At 41.7% G+C, this 23,488-nt stretch overlaps 1 protein-coding gene across 1 annotated transcript; it reads right to left on the bottom strand.

The window, feature by feature from the left end:
- Positions 1–1,891: 1,891 nt before the first annotated feature.
- On the bottom strand, positions 1,892–15,669 carry LOC106543180 (guanylate-binding protein 7). Its single transcript, XM_087727976.1, has 10 exons — positions 15,623–15,669; positions 14,843–15,039; positions 13,918–14,045; positions 13,307–13,416; positions 11,621–11,817; positions 10,404–10,646; positions 4,772–5,052; positions 3,358–3,378; positions 3,103–3,205; positions 1,892–2,430 (listed from the first exon to the last, which is right to left on the bottom strand). Exons 2-10 carry the CDS (start codon positions 15,012–15,014, stop codon positions 2,231–2,233), a joined length of 1,455 nt encoding a protein of 484 aa, XP_087584102.1. The 5' UTR covers positions 15,015–15,039; positions 15,623–15,669; the 3' UTR covers positions 1,892–2,230.
- Positions 15,670–23,488: the final 7,819 nt, after the last annotated feature.

The following is a 23,488-nucleotide window of genomic DNA, read 5'->3' as shown; positions in this document are numbered from 1 at the left end:
TCTCTGTACCTTTTGGTGGGCCCGCTTATGACACAACATAAAGACGTATGTCACCTCTTGTATATAGTGTCGGCAGGACAAGTCAGCGACAGGAGCTCCTCCAGGGTTCCTTCAGCCATTGCCGACCCCAGACAGACCCTGGGGAGCCGTGTCCATGGACTTTCTGATGGAATTGCCTTCATCTTTGGGGTTTACCATGGTCCTTGTGGTGGTGGACATGCTCATGAAGATGGCACATTTCATTCCATGTTGGAGATTGCCAACAGCCCGCACCACCGCCCGCGTGTTCATCCAACACATCTTCTGGCTACATGGCCTACCCGATCGGGTCGTGTCGGACCATGGGACACAGTTCGCAGCCCAGTTCTGGAAAGGTCTGATGGAGGCTCTGGAAGTCCACATTTGTTTGTCCTCGGCGCACCATCCTGAAACGGACAGGGGGACGGAGAAGGTGATTGGGATCTTGGAGCACTACCTGCGCTGCTTCATGAATCAGCAACTGAATAACTGGGTGGACTACCTGGCCGTGATGGAGTTTGCATTTAACAACTCACAGCACACCTCCACGCGGTGAGGCCCTTCCTGGCTAATGTCGGGTACCACCCTTGCTACTTTCCTCTTACTCCAGTCGACTCCATGGTCCCCACAGTGAAAGACATCCTCTCGGAACTCCAGGCGGTCCACCAAGTGTTGTGCCGCTATCTGACTCAAGCCGAAGAGGTCTACAAGAGGGTGGAGGACAGGTCTCGGCCTGCAGTGCCTGAGATGGTTGTGGGAGACCACGTATGGTTGTCCATACGACATCTTCCATCCCACCGGCCAGCTAAGAAATTGGACCACCAGTACCTTGGGCTGTTCCCGGTGGAGGCCGTCATCAACCCGGTGGCCCATCGCCTGACCTTGCCATGCTCAATGTGATCGCACCTGGTATTCCATCGCTCACTCCTGGTCCCTGAGCAGTCGGCTTGTCCTCTCCACCAACCATCTCCACCCAGCCGTCACCATGTGAGGTGGAGAAGCAGCTTACAAACAAAGTAGTCCAGATTCGGGACTCGAGATGGCTAAAGGGACGATTCCAGTACATGGTGGACTGGAAGGACAATGGGCTGGATGGGGGGACTTGGGCCGATGCATGCATGCCCCTGCTTTAGTGCGAGCCTACCATGCACAATATCCCTCGAGGATGCACTCCAAGTGTCAGACCCGGTGGAAGGCCCCTGCGGTGAGGGATAGTGTTATGGCCCAGCAGGATCCAGTTGAGCTGCTGATGGACTCCGATAGCGAGGAACCATATGAGTCTGCTCTGGATGTTGTGGAGGACCCTGGGCAGGGTTCAGACTCAGAGCAGGGACCAAAGAGACTGGTTGGCCACCAGGAGGTGCCTGAGGCATGGAGCAGTGGGGAGGATCAAAGGCAGTTTGTCCCTGATTCTAGATTGAGAAGGGCTGAGAAATGGAAGCAGCAACTCCGTAGGCAGTCTCACAGGTGGTTGTGGATTGGCCCCTCCCAAGAGAGTTTATAGGTGAGGCGTTGGGAGGGTACATTTGCAGGAAACAACCATTCGAATTAGTAGTGAAGAAAATCTGTCTGTATTCTAACCGTGTCTGTTCGTTTGGATTATCTGCGTTGCTTCATTTGAACTATCTGGGTTGCTGCCGAGCTACGCTATTGAAAGTGAGTTGCCTGGGCTCTCAGCCAAAGGATTCGTTATCTCAGTAATTAGACAGTGGCAAACAGCCAAGCCTGTGTTCTGGTTTATTCACAGGCCGGGGGGGGGGGGTCAGAACACATATGTATCTTCTTTTCCTGTGACGTAATTCTAAATAATTGCAGAATAGGTAATTGGTAAACAAGGGCTATGTCAGGCCTGCAGCGGTTCCTGTAGTTCTTCAAGACTTTGCTTAAGAACCTATGTGATAACTCTGGAAGTGCTATGAACTATTGTGACTAGTTCTATTCCTCATTGCTGTTTCACAGCAGATCCTCCTGACCATAGAAACCTTTAGGTATGCTCCCCCTTTTACCGATTCTATAATTTGCTTTCTTTACATAGTCCCATTGACTTATCCATGGAAACAAATGTGTTTAACCTCATCAAAATGACTTAAAGTGGAGAGGATAAGACAAAATAAGAAAGACATACTTGTGATACACTAGTCCTAAATCCAATGGTTTTCAGTTTTGGAAGTTTACTTGTTTGTTAACACACTACTACAAAATCTTGCTGAGATTATAGTGTTACCTTCAGTTTCCTTTGGATCATTTTCTCCTGCTGTTCCAGGATCTGTTTCTTTTCTTCCTCAAATTTCTCCATTAGCTTCTGAAGGGTCATCTCATGACTCTGTTTCTGGTCCTCAAACTTCTGTTGCCACATTACCTGTTTCTGCTTCGGAACCTCATCCTCTAATTCTTTTGCTTTCATCTTTGCATCTAGACAAGGAAAAAAGAGAGAGAGACATCGGCAGGTGGTTTGCAAGTTGGCTACACTATTACAATAATGTAATAAATAAGTATATTTGGCATACAGGCAATCTTTGATTAATTATACTAACTAGGACCAGAATCTTCATCACTTGGCTACTCAGTCATAAAATACAACATCATGTGACTGTGCTGTTTAATGACAGCAGTTCTAGCAGGTCTGGTTGACATCATTAAGCAAATCCTGCATCATCTTGTGGTGATGTCACATGGTCCCCATTTCAACCTCCTGCTGGCTTCCCCATTGACTTTACTTGTTGGAAACATGGTGAAGGTTGCAAATGATGATCACCTGACCATTGGACACTTTGATGGTCCTTAATTGCAAGACCGTTTATACATTCTATTCATTCAGAACTGTCACACATTTGAACGGTCATTGAATGAGGGGTTTTTAAGTGAGGACTGCCTGAGTATATGACTATATTTACAAATGTTGGATAATATGGCAGAAAAAGAAAACCTCTCTGTTATCAAGTTAAATGGAGAGGAAAGCCTTTTCCCAATCAGTGATGGGTTTAAAGATAAATCCACCTTTATCAGGTTTTCCCACCTTCTTTTCCCACCTTCAAAGCAGAACCAACATCCCAGCATCATCCGACAGCTTGTTCACACCTTTACCTTCTGTTTCCTTATCTTTCTTTTGAAGGCTCATGTCACATTGAAGGATGGTTTTGCTGGTGTTTTCCTTGCTCTGGAGGAATTCTTTCAGGAATTTCCCTGCCTGATTGAAGGGGGAAAAGAGAATAATCAGGAGCAGTATAAAATGAGAAAGAAGTTTTGCCAAAGTAAACCAATCCAAATTAACCAACAATCTCCCCGGAGGATGAGAGCGACAAAATGAGTATTAATTTGGCAACCCTCATCATTTTGTACCATTATTCCTTTCTTAGGTATCTAAGAGAGAGCTATTCACAGTTTTCTGTTAAGAATAAAACAAAACAAAGCAAGAGCTGAGACTTTACAAAGAAATCCATGTTTGTACATTGTATAAATTTCAGTGATCTCCCGTGATTAAACAGAGCTTCATCACAATTTGAAATGACTCGTGTTCTTCCTTCAATTTATCTAGAGTAGTGTTTCTCAATCTTGGCGGCTTTAAGATGTGTGGACTTCAACTCCCAGAATTACCAGCCAGAATTCTGGGAGTTGAAGTCCACACATCTTAAAGCCCCCAATGTTGAGAAACACTTAACAAAAGAATATTTAATCTTTAGAGCAGGAACATGATTGTCCATAAAAGCTTGATGATGACATTGCTTGCCATCTTGTCAATCTTACTGGCAGTTCCTAACCGCATTCATCTTATATCTTTGTGGGCAATCAGGAATGTTTCTAAACAAAATATCTGGTGGCAGCTATCCTCCACTTGATGAAGAAAATCTACACAATCTGTGTGAAACTATAACAAGATTACTACGCTCTGTATTCTTATAAATAGAGAAACTACTGGGCCAACCCAGTAGAGAAACTACTAGGCCAACCATCAGGAGCCACGGGCCTTAAATATTGTCTACGTACCCATTCTTATACAGAAGATATGGAGACCAGGATACCAGATCCCAAGGACTCATAAGCCTTAAATACTGTCTATGAAGAGAGGACCTTTGGAAAGCTACAAAGAACCAACACGGGATGGTTGGATCTGGCACCTGGGTCTGGAGAAAGTTGAGCAGGATGGAAATCTTGAATAAACTTCACACGGATCCAACAAGATCCAGAGACACTCTGGACAAATGGGGCTATCCATTGTCCTTTGTCCTTTGCGATTGTGGTGACATGCAGACAGCCACACAGATGTATAGCTGCCCTTCGTGTCCTCATCAGTACACACTTGAGGACCTCATGGCAGAGTGACAAAACACAATTAATGTTGTAGTTTCTGAGCAAGATCTATTTAACTTGTACATATTTTAATCAGTGTCAAACTTGATTTCATTGAGGGCCGCATCAGGGTTGTGTTTGACCTGGGGGGGGGCAGGGTGTGTGTGGCCGGCTTCACATCACTCATGTTGGGGGAGGCTGTGGTGGCCCGAGCACTCTACCAGGGAAAATGGGCTCACGAACTCAGTTTTTGCTGGTATAGGCACTACCGGCTGGGCCTTTGTTGTTGCTAGGGCGGCTGCATAAGGCAGACCTAAGCATCCCATATCCCGGTTCTAAGAGCCTCACAGGCCAAATCTAGCCCCTGGGCCTTGAGTGTGACACCCCTGCCTTATTTTAATTGTGACGCTTCTAACACAAATAAACAAACATTCTCTATGAAGGTTGCTGCTTTATTATTACCTACCATGAATTCATCCTGGAACTGACGTTTATCATCCTTGAAAGCACGAGCCATGAACTTCTTGAGGGCTTCTTCCTCATATTTTTTGTGTACATCCACAAGTTCCTGGGGAGTCTCAGTGGGTAGCTCCACACTTTTCTCCATCAGTTGCGCATAGCGAGCAACAGCTTCCTTCATGGCTGCCCTGTTCTCAATCTCGACCAAGGCTAAGACTGTGCTCTCCAGGCAGGGAATCTTCCCACTAGAGATAGTATCCACATAGGTCTCAACCAACTTTGCCAACACTGCATGGAGAAAAATAGTACAGATTGTTGGACAATCAGCCAGATATCTTCAACCATCATTACTCATTGTGCCCACTCAAGAATTTAAGGCATTGCGGGAACGAGGAGCCAATGTTGCAATGATACGGATGAGTGGTCTCGATGCTCCGAGACCGCAGCCAATAATTTTGCTGCTGGGTGGTCCAATCAGACGTAAACCATCCCGAAGAGATGGTGAACAGGAAGAATACGTCTTGCTGACCTCAGGGACATCGCAAAGTCCCTGATCGATGCAAGAGAAGTTCTTCAAGCTGGTGACAAAATAATCTAGCCAAGGCTGACGAAGTCGGGGCAGCTCAAAAATGGAAGGATATGGAAAGAGAAAGTGTTTCCAGCTGGGGAGGAACTTTTACCGTTTTAAAAAGAGACTGCCTATTTAAAAATTTAATAATTAATTTAAATGGAAGAACAGAAGAAATAAGCAGTGGAATTAAATTTGGAATGGTTTTGAACAGGGGATTATCTTACTTTTTAAATGCTATCTTCATGGATGGGATTTATGCAAGCCTTTTAAAACGAATGGATTAAGTTTTCTTCTTCTATCTTTTTTTCTTTTATTATTTTCTGTAACCTATGGACTAAAATTTTCCTCTTTCATTATTGTGGGTGTTCTCCTAACTCATTTAAGAATCGGACTTTTTTTAAAACTTGAAATACAAAAAAGATACAAGAAACAAAGAAAAGTGCAACAGAATACTGCTACTCGGAGGCTAGAAGGTTTGTGTATTGGAAACAAAACATTCTTTTTTCTCTCACTGATTATTCTGGTTTAGCACTACAAGGTCTCACTGCTTGGTTATAGAGAGTGATAAGAAGGAGAGCAAACAGATGTCCTTTGAAGTATATCTTTAACCAGAAAAAAGTGAAAACAAAACATTATTGTGAATCTATACTTAATTTTATTAACCTTCCAAGCTAGAGCAGCTGCGTTTGTTAGTTGGAGATGATGGCACAATTTCAACAGCAGAAAGAAATAAGTCTGCAAAAGTTATTCTCAGAAATACAGGAACTATCAAATACACATGAGAGGATAGAAAAGAAGCTGGAAGACTTAGAGCATCTAAAAGCAAAATAAGATGAAGAAGTTGAGGATGCTTATCAAGTGGAAAATGTGGTGGTTAAATCCCAAAAATTGGAGTGGAACATGATTATAAAGAAATTAAATTTACTGTTATTTATGGTGATTGGTTTGTCTCTGAAAATGAAAAAAGTGGAATACTGAAAGGGGAATTAAATGGAGGGGAAATTTATCCCACATGGCAAGATACAGAAGAAGAAAAAACAAAAGAATTTATGGACCTAAAGGGAGAAATTTTATTAGCAATATCATTGATAACACCACTGACAATTAAAAATAAGCTGATTAAGTAAACAGAAGAAGGGATTGAGATTACATGAGAGATTTTATAAGCAAGGAGTTGCTAAGAGGAGTCCATACAAAGTTGATTAAGGAGATGATTAGAGGATCGACACCACAAATGGCAGAAGATATGAGACTGTTTTGCTACTGGAAAGATACAGATTGGTAGATGGAGGAGTATAATTTAAAACTAGTTAAGCTTAGTGAATTTAGTGACAATAGATACAGTCAAATAAATAATTGATAATGTTACTCTCATATACAATGTGTAGTGTCATGATGAGTAATAATTGGATATGAATACTGAATGGTACTCATGAAAGGAAGATTAGAAATCCCTTTGGATTATATATATAGGTTAATAAATAAATAAAAAGAACTAAATTAAATACAGTTAAAGATTTGATTATCAGGGGGAAACTGTTATGATACAGGATATAGTTAAATAAATAAGGGATAAAGATAACAATGTATATATAGATATGGGTATAACATAAGGAAACTGGATGTAAATTATAAACAGTGATTTGGAAAGGAGGATTAGAAAATTTTGTTAGTAAATATTATGGATGTTTAGCTAGAATAGGACATAAGGATTCAGCGTCAACGGAGGATTTTAGAAATAGTAAATGAAAGACCAGTATGTGGTTATGTATTAAATCTTGGTATATTTTATGATGAAGGACGTTTCAATAATTAAAGTCAAATGAAAATGGAGATATGATCATGGTAATATGTATAAATATCTGAGTTAAAATTCTTGAGTTAATATGAATTATATTTGTTGACTGTGGGAGAGATGTACGAAAGTCTTTTTGTAACCAACTTTCTACAGCATGTAAAGAAGGATGTTTGTTTTGAAAATAAAAAATAAAAAAATTATTTAAAAAAAAGAATTTAAGGCATTGTGCCATAACATGCTTGCCAATCATCTACGGAGCTTCTCAGTCATCCAGGTCATGGTTATCCCAAGGGTGCTTTTTCTAAAGGCAACTGGATTTTCTTGGTTTTTTCTTGAAGATGTTTCTCTTCTCATCCAAGAAGCTTCTTCAGTTCACTGAACTGAGCTGAACTGAAGAAGCTTCTTGGATGAGGGTTGAAATGTCAATGAAAAACCAAGAAAGTCCAGTTGCCTTTTGAAAATGTCCTGTTGGGACATACTTGCCAGTTAGGATGGATGGGTCACTGCCCTATTTTTCCACCTGCATGGCTTTCTGGAGGACACTTCATTCAGTAGAATGAGGCATAATGAGCACAGGTCTTCTAGACTTAACAATAGCTGATAAGACAAAAAAGTCTGAATAGCGGGAGAAGAAGGCGGGGCTTAGCAGTGAGAAGACGGAGTTTCAGGCTATTCCTGAAATTCCTCTATTCCAAAGGAATTTTGGATGGGTCGTTCGGACCCTAGCTGTCCCGAAGAGACAGTGAAAGGTGAGGGGAGATCCAGTGACCTCAGAGACATTCGCAGGTCTCTGGGAGGCTTGGAATTAACCCCTCCTGCCAACTCCTTCTGGATTAGCTGTATGCTAACCGAAACTGCAGGTTGCCCCTAAGAATGGTGGAAGTGGATTCAACTGGTAAGCTGATTTTATTACTCAAAGAGAGACGGTCCGCACTAAAATTTAAGCTAATTGAAACCAAAGAACAGAAGAATCTAGCGGCGAATGGGTTTTTCTTTAATGGATTTATGGCCGGTGGTTACCCTATTTCTTAAATGTTTTAAATTATTCTTCAACATTCCCCCCTGACTCTTTCTAAGTGGGTTGTAAAACTAATCTACTATAAATTGGCTTTTTATGATCTGACACTTTTATTGCTTGGCTGTGTTGGTCTAAGATCAGATAAGATCGCACAGCTCCCAGCGTGTTTTTACTTGCAAATATTTTAGAGCCTCTAACTGCGTCACAACATGGTGTCGATTCATACTTCAAAAGGTTCGTTTCAAATATTTTTTTCTGCATTTCAAAAGTTGTTTGATTCATATGAAAGATTTGAAAAAGAATTGGATTATTTGACATTAAAATATGAAGAAAAAAGTGAGAACGTTGAATGCTTGAATGTTCCTGAAATACAAATGAAGAATGTGAGAAATGACTTCTGGTTTATCTCAGAGGAAGAAAGAAATGCAATGCTGGAAAGGGGGGCAGCTACACAGAAGATTCATTTTAAGAGACAGAGCGCAGGAGGAATGAGAAGTATTAAAGAATCTACACTTTATGAAACATCATTGGCAGATTTTTTAATTCCACCACTGAGAATTAAAGACAATCTGAAAAGTTTAACAAGCGTGGGACAACATTATTATCTCATCAGAGACATCCTGAGCAAAAAGGTGCGAAGATATCCCTGTTTGGACTTGCTTATAAAAACATTTGGTAAATCTGTTCAACGAATGGCAATAGGATTGAGAAGGTTTTGTTATTGGAGAGACATAGGCTGATAGATGGAAGAATACAATTTAAAATTAGCTAAATCTAATTACTTTTATTTGTAATAGATATAGCTGAATAATAATTGATATTGATAGTAATGTATATAATGTGGAGTTGATATGATAAATAATAATTGGATATGAGAAGGGAAGGTTAGAAATATTTTTGGACCATATACAAAAGTTATTAATCACAATTTGTCACTATTAAAAAATAAAATAAAATATATATAGTTAAATGTTAACTAATAGGGGGAAAATGTTACAATATACGATATAATTACTTAAAGAAGGGAGAATGATAATAAACTACATTGCATGGAAGATGGAATTCTTGGTATTAAATTTTATGGATATTCAGCTAATACAGGATATGAGGATTTGATGTTAATAGAGGATTTTACAAATAAGTAAATGAAATGCCAGCATGTGGTTATGGATTAAATCTTTGGCATAGTTAAGGATGAAGGATGTTTAAATAACTATAGTCAACTAAAAGTGGAAGTATAATGATGTCAATATGGTAAACATTTGAGTTAAGATATTTGAATTAATATGAATTAATGGAAGAGATGCACAAAAACATGTTGTAACCAGCTGATATACTTTTTTTATAATAAATACCTGTGTTCTTTTTTTTGTTTTTGTTTTTGTTTTGTTTTTTCTTCCCTGCCTTGTCTTTTGTTCTTTTTGTCTTTTTTATTTATTTATATTTTTTCCCCCACTGGTGTGGGCATGTAATCCGAAACAACTGGAGCATCACTTCAACACTATCAACATTGAAAAAATCCCCCCCCCCCTTTTTTGGTTGTGAGCCGCCCTGAGTCCCGTCAGGGAAAAGGGCGGCATATAAATAAACTTACAAATACAAAATAAACTTACAAATTATTATTAATTTTTTTAATAATAATTATAGTCAAATGAAAATGGATATATGATGATGGTGATATGTATGAATATTTGAGTTAAAATGCTCGAGTTAACATGAGTTATGTTTGTTGACTGTGGAGGAGATGCACGAAAGTTTATTTGTGACCGACTGATACATTTTCTATAGCATGTAAAGAAAGATGTTGTACTTGTTTTAAATTAAAAATTAAAAAAAAATTAATTAAAAAAAAGTCTGAATAGCGGAAGTGACAGAACATGGAGACAGCAGAATAGAAAAGAAAGGATTGGGGAAGATAACAAAATTCCCAGACTTGTAAATAGAACGACTGGGGCAGAAGAAAGCAAAGGTGGAACCAATAGTAATAGGTGTCTGGGATGCAAATCCAAAACAACAGGAGCATCACTTCAACACTATCAACATTGAAAAAATCCCCGTCAGACAATTGCAAATGGCAGTTTTACTCGGACCAGCGTACAACCCAAGACGATATCTTTAATGTTATCAAACATGCACATCTGCCTATCCCAGATCCTTGAGGACTTGATAAGTGGACAAAAGTGCCAAATCCATGTAAACATCTGGCTCAGTATGCAACCAAGCATAATTATAATAGAGCTAGAAGGACTCACAGTTGCCAGTGACAATGTGCCCTCCTGGAAGAGTCTTTTCTCGAGATGTTTCATAGATATGATGACAGAATTTCTTTGCTTGTTCCACAAATTCAGGCTCCAGCTGATTATCCACCATCTTTTCCAGATAGGGTAACTTCCTACTTTTAGTAGGGCAATCAAAGACGAAGCACTTCCGGGTGGGGAAGAACAGTTGGATGCAATGCCGTGTCAGATTGAATGCCTGCTCCTTCTTGCTGTCACCTAGAAAGCAACATGTCCATCTTACAAGTAAATCTGAATTGCATCTGCCAGTGGGCATTTCACTGGGGAAAGTCCCCTTCCGTATTAATTAGCACTATTTAATTGTTATCCTTCCAAATACAAGTATCTCCTCTTACTTTGGCCACCCTTCCTCTCTTATAGAGGCCACAAATCTATAATGTGAGTTTTTCTTGTTTCCAAATCAGGGATTTTGGATAATCTCTATTTAACACACTGCACTGTGATTTGCCCAGAAGGACTTTGTGGAAAAGCAATGTACAAATTAAGGATGATTTAATCTTTCAAAGTGTCAACTCAGTCATCAAAGTATATGCAAGTTGCAATCCGAAATTCCATGCGGTGCCTTCTGAAATTCCAACCCTGATTTAGATTAATCGAAAAAACAGAGCATTGAAGAAATAATACCATTGCTTGTTTTCCAACAAATAATGTGGTCAGGGAACAACTGAGGAAGTTGTTTATATTTTTATATCAGTTTATATTTCAGTGCCATGACTACTGACCTTGAAATGGATTTCCTAAGGAAATCCACTACCCAGTAGATTCCTACTGGAAATCTACTACCCAGTAGATTCCTACTGGGTATTTTGTTGTCTATTTATTAGATTCAATTATTCTTATTATATCTGCTGAGTCTTATTTTACAATGTCCTGTAATCAGGTAGAATGGCAGATTCTCAGCCATTCCAACAGAGAATTCTTAATATAATTGCTTTTTATTATTAGGGTGTCTAGTAATTAGTCCAAAGCACCCAGATGACTTTCATACCTGAGGCATTAATGCAACCTACAATTTCCTGATTTCTAGTCTGGTGCCTTCATTCTAGACCAAAGACCTTTGGTGTCTCTTTTTCTTCTTGAGGTCTATCCTCCCTAAACAGTTTAGTCCCAGTAACTCCTATTCCTTATTCAAATGACCACATAGATCTTCACATTGAATTTGTCATCAGTACCTTTTTTTAATTTCAGAGCATGTTTGAGATATTCATCCTCTGTGATGGATTTCCCATCCCGTTGCAGCTGCAGTGTGAAATCTCGCACAGACCAAACAAAGTTTGGGAAGAAGCTAATAAATTCAGAAGAATCATCTGTATCTCCAGTAGTGGAGGAAGACTTTGCCTTGATAAGTTCAGACAGCTCCGTCACAAAACTGTTAACCCAGTATAGGAATCAAACAATATACTTGTACAGTGATTAAAGAGGATGGTCTTAAAGGATGGAGAGAAGAACCATCAAATAAATGAAGCTCAGTAAAGGGGACAGCTAAATACCTTGGATAGCTCCCAACTCAATTCTTGAGAAGAAAAATGAGGGAGGAATGGAAGCACAATCAGATTGTCAAGATGTTGTAACTCCAGCTGTTCTAATAAATGTAGTGTCTGATTCTTACTCTGGTCTACCTGATAAGGCTGACATCAAAAGAAAACATCCCTGAAAAGCTCAGTTCTGCCTCTACCATAAAGCCAGATATAGTCAAGTAAGGAGAAGCGTATGACTTGATTGGTTCCGAAAAACTACTTATTTGAAATGATAGTTTCAGTATTTTTACTTATTTTCCAAAATTCTTTTCTTAATATTGACTGTTGAGTATTAATTCCACAGATGATGCAGCACAACACTAAAAGACTAGTTTCTCTCCAATCATTATTTATTAAAATATATTGTATATAGATATAATATAATTAACATATTGCTTAGGTTACCAGTAGATTTCTCCCTTTTCTCTACTGTTAAGAAGATGAAGTGCCATATGTCTCAGTGCTACTGAAAGATTTCTGAAAGAATCCAAAAGTGCCTGATTAATTTTAGATGCTATAAGGGTGGGATTGATTGATGAGTGAGAAACCATTTTGAATGTATTGAATTATTTAAAACAAAATAACTCACATTTTCTGTTTCTTCCATTTCTCTTTTCCTTACTCTATATTTATTTTTCTTAATCTTTTACCTCATTTCTTAAATTACTTAATTTCTTATCATCTTCCTTAAGATAAAAGAAAATTATACCTGTTGATGAACAATGGGGTTGTAATAACAGATTTCACTTATTCCTTGCCTCAATCCATTTCTGTGTCTGCACAATACCCCAAAATGTAAGCCAGTCAATATTCAATCTAATCAAGCTTAGCATGTGGAAAAAAACAATGGATGAGTTTGGAAATTATGTAGTCAGGGCAGAGGTAGTATTCAGCTGGTTCGCGCCGGTTCACACTGGTTCGCATGAACTGGTAGGGGAAATTTGACCTGGGTCACCAAACCGGTAGCGACTGCTGGCTGGCCCCGCCTCCTGCCTGGTTGCTCAGTTGCTGCTCACTCACCCTCCTTGCCCATTACTTGCTTGCTCACCCATCCACCCACCTGCCCACCCGCCACTTGCCCCACCCATCCCAGCCCCTATATATGTTGCCTTTGGTTGGCCACGTGGCTCAGCTAAACACCTCGCCTATCACCTCTGCGCCTCACCATCTCTGTTCAGCTCACCAAAGATAAGCAAGAATGCTGCCCACTCGCTCTTCACTTTGGGTTGCTCTTCACTTTGGGTCGGGGGTGGGGCCCCAGGGATGTGCCATTCTTGGAGGCTCCAGACCTGCCGCCCGCTCGCCGCCCACTCGAAACAAAGCTATTCTTTAGAAGGATACTGAAGCTTGTCCAGGGCAGTCTGATCAATGGTCCCAATACTGTTGTAGATGAGGGTGCTGCTCAGCAACACAGCCAAAGTGAAGATCCAGGCATCATTTTCAGGACTGCCCTAAAGAGGAAAAAGAATAAGTTATGATCTGTTTCTGACTTCTGCTGAGTATATCTATGCGTATCAGAAGGTAACTTCTTAGAAGAATGAAATGCCATTCATTCACCAACCAAGAATACGTTCATTGAGTCATTCATCTGTTCAGACAATCGCAGGGTGCTGGGAGTTGTAGTTTAGGAAAATTTGAGGCTGATGCATTGCAGGAGTTTCAAATCACAGTTGGGGAGGGGTACAAGCAACTTCAGTTTCCCACATTTATTTGGCTTGTCAAAAGCCCCTGAGACACTACAACTATGGAAAATCCATGCCAGTTGCCAGGCACCTACATTTCTATCACGTAACCATGCTGATGCTGTGATGGTTGTAAATGCAACCCTTTTTTTGAGTGCTGCTATAACTTCAAATGGTCGCTAAATGAATAGTTGTCAGTCAAGGGCTACCTGTAAACAGATGTTTCATCAGTGTGGTTTTATACAAAGAAATATGCAAATAGAATATCACCTTTTCTGGATAACCCAATCCCTCAGTATCCAGCAGGACAAGGGTTTGGTTAGGCCTGTCCGGATGGGGAACGCACCACATCCAGATTCCTTTTGTTTCTGCTTCCTCTATGGAGCCCAAAGGGAAACCTACAAATGGAAAAATGTAATATGTTTTAAATCCCAAACGGTCATCTTGTAATATGTGATCTACGGTTAATAATAAGACACAGATTCTCACAACCGATTTTTCTGGTTGTTTACTGAATTTACCCATTGAAACAAGAGGTTATGCTTGGGTGTGGATTCCAGATGAAAATGCTTATCAAATATATTTCATTTTGCAATATATGAAAAAGCACAAGAATCCTCAAAAGATAAGGGCTCTGCATTTCTGAGAAACTAAAAAACGTCAGAAAAGATTTATAAATATGTATATAAACAATTAAAACACTCTGTAGTGGTCTGTGTGAAAGTCCTTGGGAGATGGACAAAGAGATGCCACCTAAACAACAATCAGATAAGAAACAATACAGGCTGCTGACTAATACTTGGAGGGACAAGAGGCTCAGAAGGGACCCTCCCTAGTTTCTCCAGTGGTAAAGATGGGTGAAGAATTGCACTTTCAGACATGCAACATTTGTCAAGGCAGCTTCACAACAAAGCAAAATAGCTCATTTGGTCATGTTTCCTGACTGGTTTTCCCCACAAGGCTGACATTTTGTAATCTTACTATCATAAAGCTTATGATAAATTTCTGCAAGATCCCATCAGCCTAAAAGATCGATTGTCATTTGACCACAATGGGCATTTTGGAAAAGGAAAGTCCTGGGCTCCATCTACAACCTCTTTACTAGAGCAGAGAACCCCGGAATTGGGGGTGTTCCTTTTCCCACCCAGGTGTTCACCTTGTGGATATTGGCCTGGCTCATCTCAATCCTCCTCACCTGAATTTTTGCCAGCCAGCTTGTTCATCAGGTATGACTTGCCCGTGCGATACGGTCCCACGATGGACACCACCACCACCGGATTCCGGATATCTGAGAGCAACCGAAGGGCCTCCGGAGAAACATGGAGGCGATTTCTTCTGTTCTCAACCAGGCACACCGGAGCCTTCATCCTGGCTTTGGAGGAGGAGATGCAGCTGCAGAGAAGATGTGGCAGCTGCAAGAACTTTCTCTCCAAAGAAGGACTATAAAAGACACTTCATGACTTCCAGGTGACATCAAGCCCATACCAGTCAGTGAGCACATGAGCTTTGTAATCCCAGATCCCTCCTCAAGCCATCTCTTCCTCCCAGATTTCCAGAAGCCACTCAGCTGAAGGGCAGGGGGTCTCCAGATCCAACCCAGCCGTCGGCGTCAAACCCGTCCGAAGGGAGTGGGGGGCCAAACGGGGCCACCTTCCCCGCAATTTCCCAAGAGGCATTTCCGCCCAGAAGCCCCCTCCCCACCGCCTCCAACACCCGCCCGCACCGACCGCTGGGGAGAAACCTCTCTATCCCGCAAACCCTCCCGCCAGCCTTTCCCTCCTCCTATCCCGATTTCCAAGGGCGCTTCTCTTTCCCGGATCCCCGCAACCGCTTGGCCAGAGCCAGCAAAGGGGACCCATCCAGCCGCCCCGAGGACCCCACGCCCCGAAAGCTCCTGCCGCTGTGGCGAAGGACCGAACCCCGGAGGGGAGGTTGGGGGAAGCAGCCGCCCCCCTCGGTCGGTCCCCCCTTTTACCGTCTTTCCAAAGAAATCGGGGGATTCTCTTCGCACCTCTGCGCGATCTTTTCCTCCCTGCGCTCGTCTCGGGGCTTTTATACAGCAGCAGCGGCCGAAAGTGAAAGCGAGGCTGGTCGGTCACTTCGATTCCAGGAAAGCGGCCAAGTTCTCGGCCAGGCAAGTGAAGAAGCAGGCGGATCAAAGTCGCAAAACCTGTCCGCGTGCAAACGATACTGGAAAACATCTGGCTGGGATTAGGGGTGCAGAGAGGAGGGGGTTTCGCCGAATAACTCTCCGCAGTTCTGACTCGGATCTTTTCCCCGGTGGTTTGCACCGCCTTTTATTCACATGTGAATGCCATTGGTATGCATGAATATAACAGTGGTGTAACATGGGCCTTGCTAGAGGGTCCCCAAAACTGCCCCCGTTGCTGCATTCTGCACCAGTTGTAGCTTCTGAATGCTCCTGAAGGGTAGCCCTGTGTAGAGTGCAGTGCAGTAGTCCAGACGTGAGATGACCAGAGCTTGAATGACTGAGCGCAGGGACTCTTGGTCCAGGAAAGAATGCAACTGGCAGACAACCCAAGATTGTCCGAAGGGTGTCCTAGCAAAGGCTCTTTGGCCAGGAGTTACAAATCCAGTACCTCCAAGTTGCAACTGAATCTGTCTGGGGTAGTGGCAGAACTAAAGAGTTTGGTCAAAGTCCCAGAGGTTGAAGCTCTACATGCCCAAGGCCACTCGGTCTTAACCAGGTTTCCGTTGAAGCCTATTGTCCCCCATCCAGGCCCCCACAGCCAACAGGTTCTGCTCAAGGGCAGCCATAGCATCATTTGGATCATGAGGGTATTTAACAGATTTAACAGAGTTGGGAGGGACATTGTAGGTCATCTAGTCCAACCCCCTGCCCAAACAGGAGACCCTGCCTACACCATTTCTGACAGATGGCAGTTCAGTCTCTCATTGAAAGCCTCCAGTGATGAAGCTCCCACAACTTCCGAAGGCAACTTCTCTTCCATGGGTTGATTGTTCTCACTGTCAGAAAATTTCTCCTTATTTCCAGGCTGAATCTCTGCTTGATCAGTTTCCATCCATTATTCCTTGTCCTTTAGAAAATAGCTTGACCCCCTCAAATATTGGAAGGCTGCTATCATGTCTCCCCTGGTCCTTCACTAAACTAGCCATGTCCAGTTCCTGCAACTGTTCATTGTATTTTTTTCCCTTCAGTCCCCTACTCGTCTTAGTTGCTTTTCTCTGCACTCTTTCTAGAGAAAGTCTCAACATCTTTTCTAGAGTGTGATCAAAACAGGATGCAGTTAGGTCTGGTCTTCCTAAGGTTTTATAGAGTGATATTAGCCTCACTTGATCTTGATGGAGGGTTGAGATATAGAGTTTCATCAGGATATTGATGATATCTCAACCCATGATGACAGAGTGTTAATATATTTAATAGCTGGAACAGTAAATGGGCCAGAACACAAAGCTGTAGTTGATTGATTGGAGGGTGTGGTTTCATGAATGGAGCAATCTACACTGTGATTGGTTACTGTGGTTGTAAAGAGGGCAAGATTGTAAAACGGAGCAAAATTCACTTAACAAATGTTTTGTTAAGCAACAGAAGATTTAGGTTTAATTGTGGTCTTAAGCTGAGGACTACCTGTACCCCTGTGTCAAGGTTGCTCTTTTTTCCTCTTGATTTTGACCCAAATGCATTCAAGGCAGTTTTCATGGTTCTGCTGTATTTCTGTAGAGGTTTAGTTATTTTTTAATATATCGTGCAACTCTACCTCCTTTTTTTATTAGGTCTGTTTCTTTTAAATAAAATAAATCCCTCTAGTTGCATATTTCATTCATGGATTTCAGCCCACCAGTTTTTTGAAAATGGCAACAATGCTATGCATGGATTTCAAGTGAACCCTGCTTGTTCCTCACACTGTTATGGATCTGCCCCCGAAGCCCTTTCTGGACACGAGTTCGGAGGAGGAAGAGTCTGTGGCAGCAGAGGAAATTATGGAGCTGCGCGATGGCCTGGATTGGGGCTCAAAGACTGCTCATCTGACAGAGCATCCTCAGCTGGACCGATGGGACGAGTGAGGGCTGAGGCCAAGTGGGGTAGATCTTTGTTATGTAGAATAGACTGACCCAGGCCTTAATAGCCCATTAACAAAGGTGGGGCAGCTGAGTTTCTGCTTCTTTGAGTTTCTACTTCTCTTTTAGGGGAAATATTCTGCCTTTTTAGCATATCCTAAAATATTTTATTTTTCTAGGAGAGGGGTGGGTTTTAACTTCCAACAGAATCTAAAATAACTGTAGCATGAGTGCAGTCAGGTCCTTTCTAGGAAGTAGAGGCACTTCCTGGGAGATAAATTTCACTTGAAAGAAGATTATCTGGTTTAGAAAATCGATTTAGAAAATACTAATATTGTCCTAATTATTTTGTTTTTCTCTTCCAGCCCACTTTGAGTTTCCCACTTTTTCTTCTTTTTTTAAACCTGATCCTGAAAGGTTATCCAACTCTTAAAGCGGGGACATCTTTTTAAAAATTCCATGCAGAAGTTCTGGATTAGGAACGCTTAAACCAATTAGCAACTGTTGAATATACACCAGTAATTTTCTTTCCCAGGGAGTCAACATGTCTCTTGATCCAACCTGGTTCATCCACAGCTTCCTTTTTGGTTTTGAGCTGCTCGATTTCCTCTCTCAGTTGGTTCGCTTGCTTACAGAAACCCTCTTCAAACAAAGCCTTCACTTCCTGCAGGCAGAGGAAGCATCATTATTAGACAGAAAAGAAACATGAGACTAGCTTCGCAGACCAGGTTCCAGAATAGACTTGGCCATTTTACCCCCTCCCCCCATGGCCACATCCAGTCCTTTGAAGTCCCGTGTGAAGTCAATGGAAAGTAGGCATCAAATGAAAATAAACACACAATTCTCACCTTTGTAGGTACAGACACAACTTTTCCAAGGTTTTGCTGCTGGTCTCTGCCAGCAATTTGGGAAGTGGTGTGAAGCTGGCCACACCCACCCAGTTGGCCATGCCCATCCAGCCCTCTCTGTCCTGCCTCCTCCGATCTCCCAAATTTCTTTCCCCAGAGTGTGATAGCTTTCTACTGGATTCCCCTCTGTCCTGCCTTCTCTGATCTCCCTAATTTCAGCCCTTAATTCTCCAGTTGTCTATTTTTGGGAGGTTTTCTCCTCTCTTCCCCCCCCCCCCTTCATAGGAGTCCCAAAAACTTTTGCCACATAGCTTGGAGGAGTGGTGGTCATGTGACTGAGTGTTTATGCATGATGACAAGTTGGCCATAACCATCCGGTCACATGACTGCCAAGCCACACCCACAAAATAGGCCACACCCACAGAATAGGTTCTAAAAAAATTTGAAACCCACCACTGTTCCCCAACCAGCCTCCAGGAAATGAACTGCTACATGTTGGTGACTCCCTAATCTGGAGGCTTCTTCCCAGCTCAGCTGAAAAGAACCAACTTGATTCAGTTATGGATAGAAAACATAAATCTCTTGAGGGGATTTCATCTTCAAGGAAAAACCAAGAAAGTCCAGTTGCCTTTTGAAAAAGCACCTTTGGGACATGCCTGCCAGTTGGGATGGATGGTCACTGCCATACTTTCCCACCTGAATGGCTTTCTGGAGGATACTTCATCCAACAGAAAGAAGCAAGCTACATGCAAATCTTCCAGACCAAACAAGGTTGATAAGAAAGGCAAAAACATTTGGATAGTGGATGCGAGAGTACCTGGAGACAGCAGAATAGGAAAGAAAGCACTGGAGAAAATTACAAAATACCAAGACTTGTAAATAGAGATAGAACGACTGTGGTAAAAGAAAGCAATAATGGAACTAATAGCAACAGGTGCCTGGGGGCAAACCCAAAACAACTGGAGCACCGTTTGAACCCCATCAGCACTGACACAATCCCCATCAGTCAATTGCAAATGGACGTTTTATTCGGACCAGCTTACAGCCCAAGACGATGCCTTTAACATAGTCAAACATGCACATCTGCCTATCCCAGATCCTTGAGGAATTGATGGGCAGAGGGCCAAACCTTGTGTAAACATGACTTTTTTAAAGCAGCAGCAGCCAAAACTGAAAGCGAAACTGGTCAGCCACTCCGATTCCAGGAAAGCGACCAATTTCTCATAAACAAGGAGCAAACTCCACTCCCTCAAAGTTAATAATATATTTATTCATTATAAATATAATATCCCCCACCCAGCCTCAAAGAAATGAACCGCTACGTGTTGGTGACCCCCAAATCTGGAGGCTTCCCACCTCTGCTAAAAGGAACAACTTGATTCAGAGTTATGGCCAGAAAACATAAATCTCTTGGGGGGAAATCTGAGCCGGATCATCATCTGAGCATGTTCTATCTCTTATCTATATTCTAAATGATTCTTGGGCAACCCAACCCAAGATTATTAGTGGGTTTATTGCAAATGTCTGGGACTTTGTCCTAATTATCTTGTTTTGCTCTTCCAGCCCACTTTGAGTTTCTGATTTGTTTAAAAAAAAAACTGACTCCTGAAAGGTTACACAACTTTTAAAGAGAGGATATCTTTTTTTAAAAAAAATCCATGCAGAAGCCTGAAAAAAGCCTGGCTTACTTTGATAAATAACTGAATCACTTTTGAAATGGGCATTTTCCTTCTACCCTGCTCCATAATGCAGAGCAGGAATTTAAAAACTAAGGAAACCAACTTAGGTAGACTTCACACTGTAGAAGGCAAGGGCAGTAATATTTTAATATTGAACCCACTTATGGGATGGTCACCCTCAATATGAAAACTTTATTTGTTGTTGCCACTTGCTTGCTAATGATCACGTTCCTTGGTTTTCCAAAAGTGTTTAAAGCTGCGCCAATTGGGACTCTCTTGTTTTCTGATTTAATCCCGCGAGGAAGCTCTTTGCCATGTACAGAATGAACAGGTTGAGGTTTCCTCCTTTGTGTGATGATTGGCTACATCACACCAGGGAACAACAAATCAGGCGTTTGACTGGGTCAGTTTATGGTTTAACCAACATGGGAACTGTTTTTTTAAATAATCTTTTATTCGTTTATAATATAGCATACAAAGAAAATACAAAAGTTAGGGAAAGGAAAAGGGAAGAAAAAAGTGGGGGAAAGCAAGGGGAAAAAGGAAAAAGGCATTGACTTCCTTTCCTACCGTAGAATAAGGAATTAACATCAAACCTCAACTTTTTATCTTTACATAATAGAATAAACTAGCTATTTCTATAACTACAAATCGATCTAATTGGCAAAACCCAAAATCAAAGTTTCATTTTTTCCCCCATCTCAAGCACAAAGTCCAGAAGCGGTTTCCAAGTAGACATAAAAGTATTTGTATTTTTTTTTCTTTGACCATCTAATGGAGCATAGGAGTTCATGGCTTCCATGACAGCCATGGACTTGACCCAAGTAATCCAGGGTCCGACTCACTCAGCAGGCCACACTCTCGACCTCGTATTCCTCTCAGAGCAGTGGAGTTGTGATCTTGGTCTGAGGGGTAGTGAGATCTTGCCCCTGTTTCCAACTGCTGCCCAGTGGTTTTTGTGAGACGCTTTCCAAAATAATAGGAGGGGAGAGCCAGCCTGGAGACAGCAATCAGTAGCTGAGAGAAGGGGTGTGGGGGTTGGGAGAAGGCATGGGACCGGCTCCCAGCAGCAGCTGCTCGGATTTGCCATTTGAGAGAGAGAGAGGAAGGGAGGGAGGAGGAGGGAGGGAGGGAGGGAGAGCGTGAGCTTCCGCTTTCTCTGCTGCCCAAAGACTGAACGGAGCAGCAAAGAGGCAGGAGAGACAAAGCAGGTGAGATGAAGCGAGAGCCAATCCGGGTCATTCCTTCCAAGAGGCAACTTTCCCATTGAATGACTCGCTGCCCTAGACTCGAGGAGACCCTCTGCAGTCCCTCAAACCATCCGGGATGCCAGCAAGAGGAAGGAGGGATTCTCTCTCTCTCTCTCTCTCTCTCTCTGTCTCTCTCTGTCTCTCTCTCTCTCTCTCTCTCTCTCTCTCCCTCCCTCCCTCCCTCCCTCCCTCCCCCCCTCTCTTTAAAAAAGAGAGAGAGAGAGAGAGAGAGTTAGTTAGTTAGTTGGTGGGCAGACTTAGCACTTTGTTAAGTTTGTTTCTCTCTGTGTTGTGCATATATACATGTCTCCATGCGTGCAATTGTGCAAGCATTTTTTTCCTCTTTAAAAGAATTTTTGGATTTCTCCTCACCAAATCTTTAAGACTGAAAGACTTAGAGTTGAAATATAAAGAGATTATCAATTGCCATACTGTTAGATTGGTATGCAATTATGGACTATCTTGATTATATCCTCCTTAGAAAGAATATGCTACTGTATGGCTGAGAAAAAGATCAAACTTCATTCCATGGAAACCCAACAAAGTTCATAGGGAGGGATTCTTTTTATGATGGGCTTTTTGGGTCAACGTGAATATCAGTTATCAAAAATGTAGTTAGAAAATTAAGCAGGCAATAGGCAATTACAAAAAGGGAAGCCAACTTTCTGAATCTGTTTCTTTGCACTTAGTGACTTATAAATAGACTAATGTTCTGAAAACCTGACCTAAATTACTGTATATTTTAAATAGCTGTAAAGCTGTGCTGAAAAAGTTGTTCTCATGGTATTGTGATAAATTCAATAAAAAGAAGGAAATTCTTGATGAATTTAAGGAGGAATGAGAGTATTGGATAGTAAATGGACAAATAAAATTACCAATCAAAGAGAATATTTGCACCTCAGGGTTGAAATGAGATGTTCTCTCTTACTCTTTCCTCTTCCTCTCTTCTCTCTCTGTCTCTCTCGTCCTCTTTCTCTTTGTCTCTCTTCTCTTTCTCTCTCCTTCTTTCCCACTCTTTTATCACTTTCTCTCTACTGCCCAACCTGTCCCTATACTTATCTTCGATTGATCATGTTTGCAATAATTTACCTTCTTTCCTAAATAGGTGCAGTTCCCTTACTGGATCCCTCGCTCAATCAAACACACACACACACACACACACACACACACACACACAAACACAGAGACACAAAACCATTTTTCTGCATTCCAATTTGGATCCTATAAATCAATTGCTCTGTGAAACATCTGTGAAAAAAATTCAGGTGCTCAGGCATGAAAATGTGCTGCTCAAATACTATACTTTTCCGCACACACTGAAAAAAAATTAGAGGGAACATTGCCGGTGGTTAAATTATTTGAATCCCACCACTGGTCTCAACCAACTTTGCCAAAACTGCATACAGAAAAATAATAACAGATTGTTGGACAGTCAGCCAGACATCTTCAGCTATCATTGCTCATTGTGGAGCAGACTCAAGAATTTAAGGCATTGCGCAATATGTGCTTGCCCATCATCTATAGAGCTTCACAGCCATCGATCTCATAGTTGTCCCAAAGGTGCTTTTTCAAGAGGCAACTGGATTTTCTTGGTTTTTCCTTGAAGGTGTTTTGCTTCTCATTCAAGAAGCTTCTTCTGTTCACTGAACCAAACTGAACTGAACTGAAGAAGCTTCAGATGAGAAGCAAAACATCTTCAAGGAAAAATCAAGAAAGTCCAGTTGCCTTTTGAAAAGCACCTTTGGGACATGCCTGCCAGTCAGGATGGATGGTCACTGCCATACTTTCCCACCTGCATGGCTTTCTGGAGGATACTTCATCCAACAGAATGAAGCATGCTACATGCAAATCTTCCAGACCTAACAGATATTAGTAAGACAAAAAGGTTCAGATAGTGGAGGCAGGAGTACCTGGACACAGCAGAAGATAACAAAATACAAAGACTTGTAAATAGATATAGAACGACTGTGGCAAAAGAAAGCAATGATGGAACTAATAGCAAGAGGTGCCAGGGGTGCAAACC

This window comes from Thamnophis sirtalis, unplaced genomic scaffold, assembly GCF_051295495.1.
Source record: "Thamnophis sirtalis isolate CommonGarterSnake01/CBP01778 unplaced genomic scaffold, rThaSir2_p1.2 scaffold_13, whole genome shotgun sequence".
NCBI classification, from domain to species: Eukaryota; Metazoa; Chordata; class Lepidosauria; order Squamata; family Natricidae; genus Thamnophis; species Thamnophis sirtalis.
The sequence above is the reverse complement of the archived record's forward strand: the minus strand, read 5'-3'. Positions and strand labels throughout refer to the sequence as shown.

What these genes read in the sequence shown, in the direction of transcription:
- LOC106543180 (XM_087727976.1), bottom strand. Translation starts at nt 15,014, where the DNA reads ATGAAGGCTCCGGTGTGCCTGGTTGAGAACAGAAGAAATCGCCTCCAT. An exon ending in ACTGCCCTGGACAAGCTTCA is followed by an intron (nt 11,818 to 13,306) that starts GTATCCTTCTAA and finishes CTGGGTTAACAG; the next exon opens with TTTTGTGACGGAGCTGTCTG. An exon ending in GCACATTGTCACTGGCAACT is followed by an intron (nt 5,053 to 10,403) that starts GTGAGTCCTTCT and finishes TTCTCCATGCAG; the next exon opens with TGTTGGCAAAGTTGGTTGAG.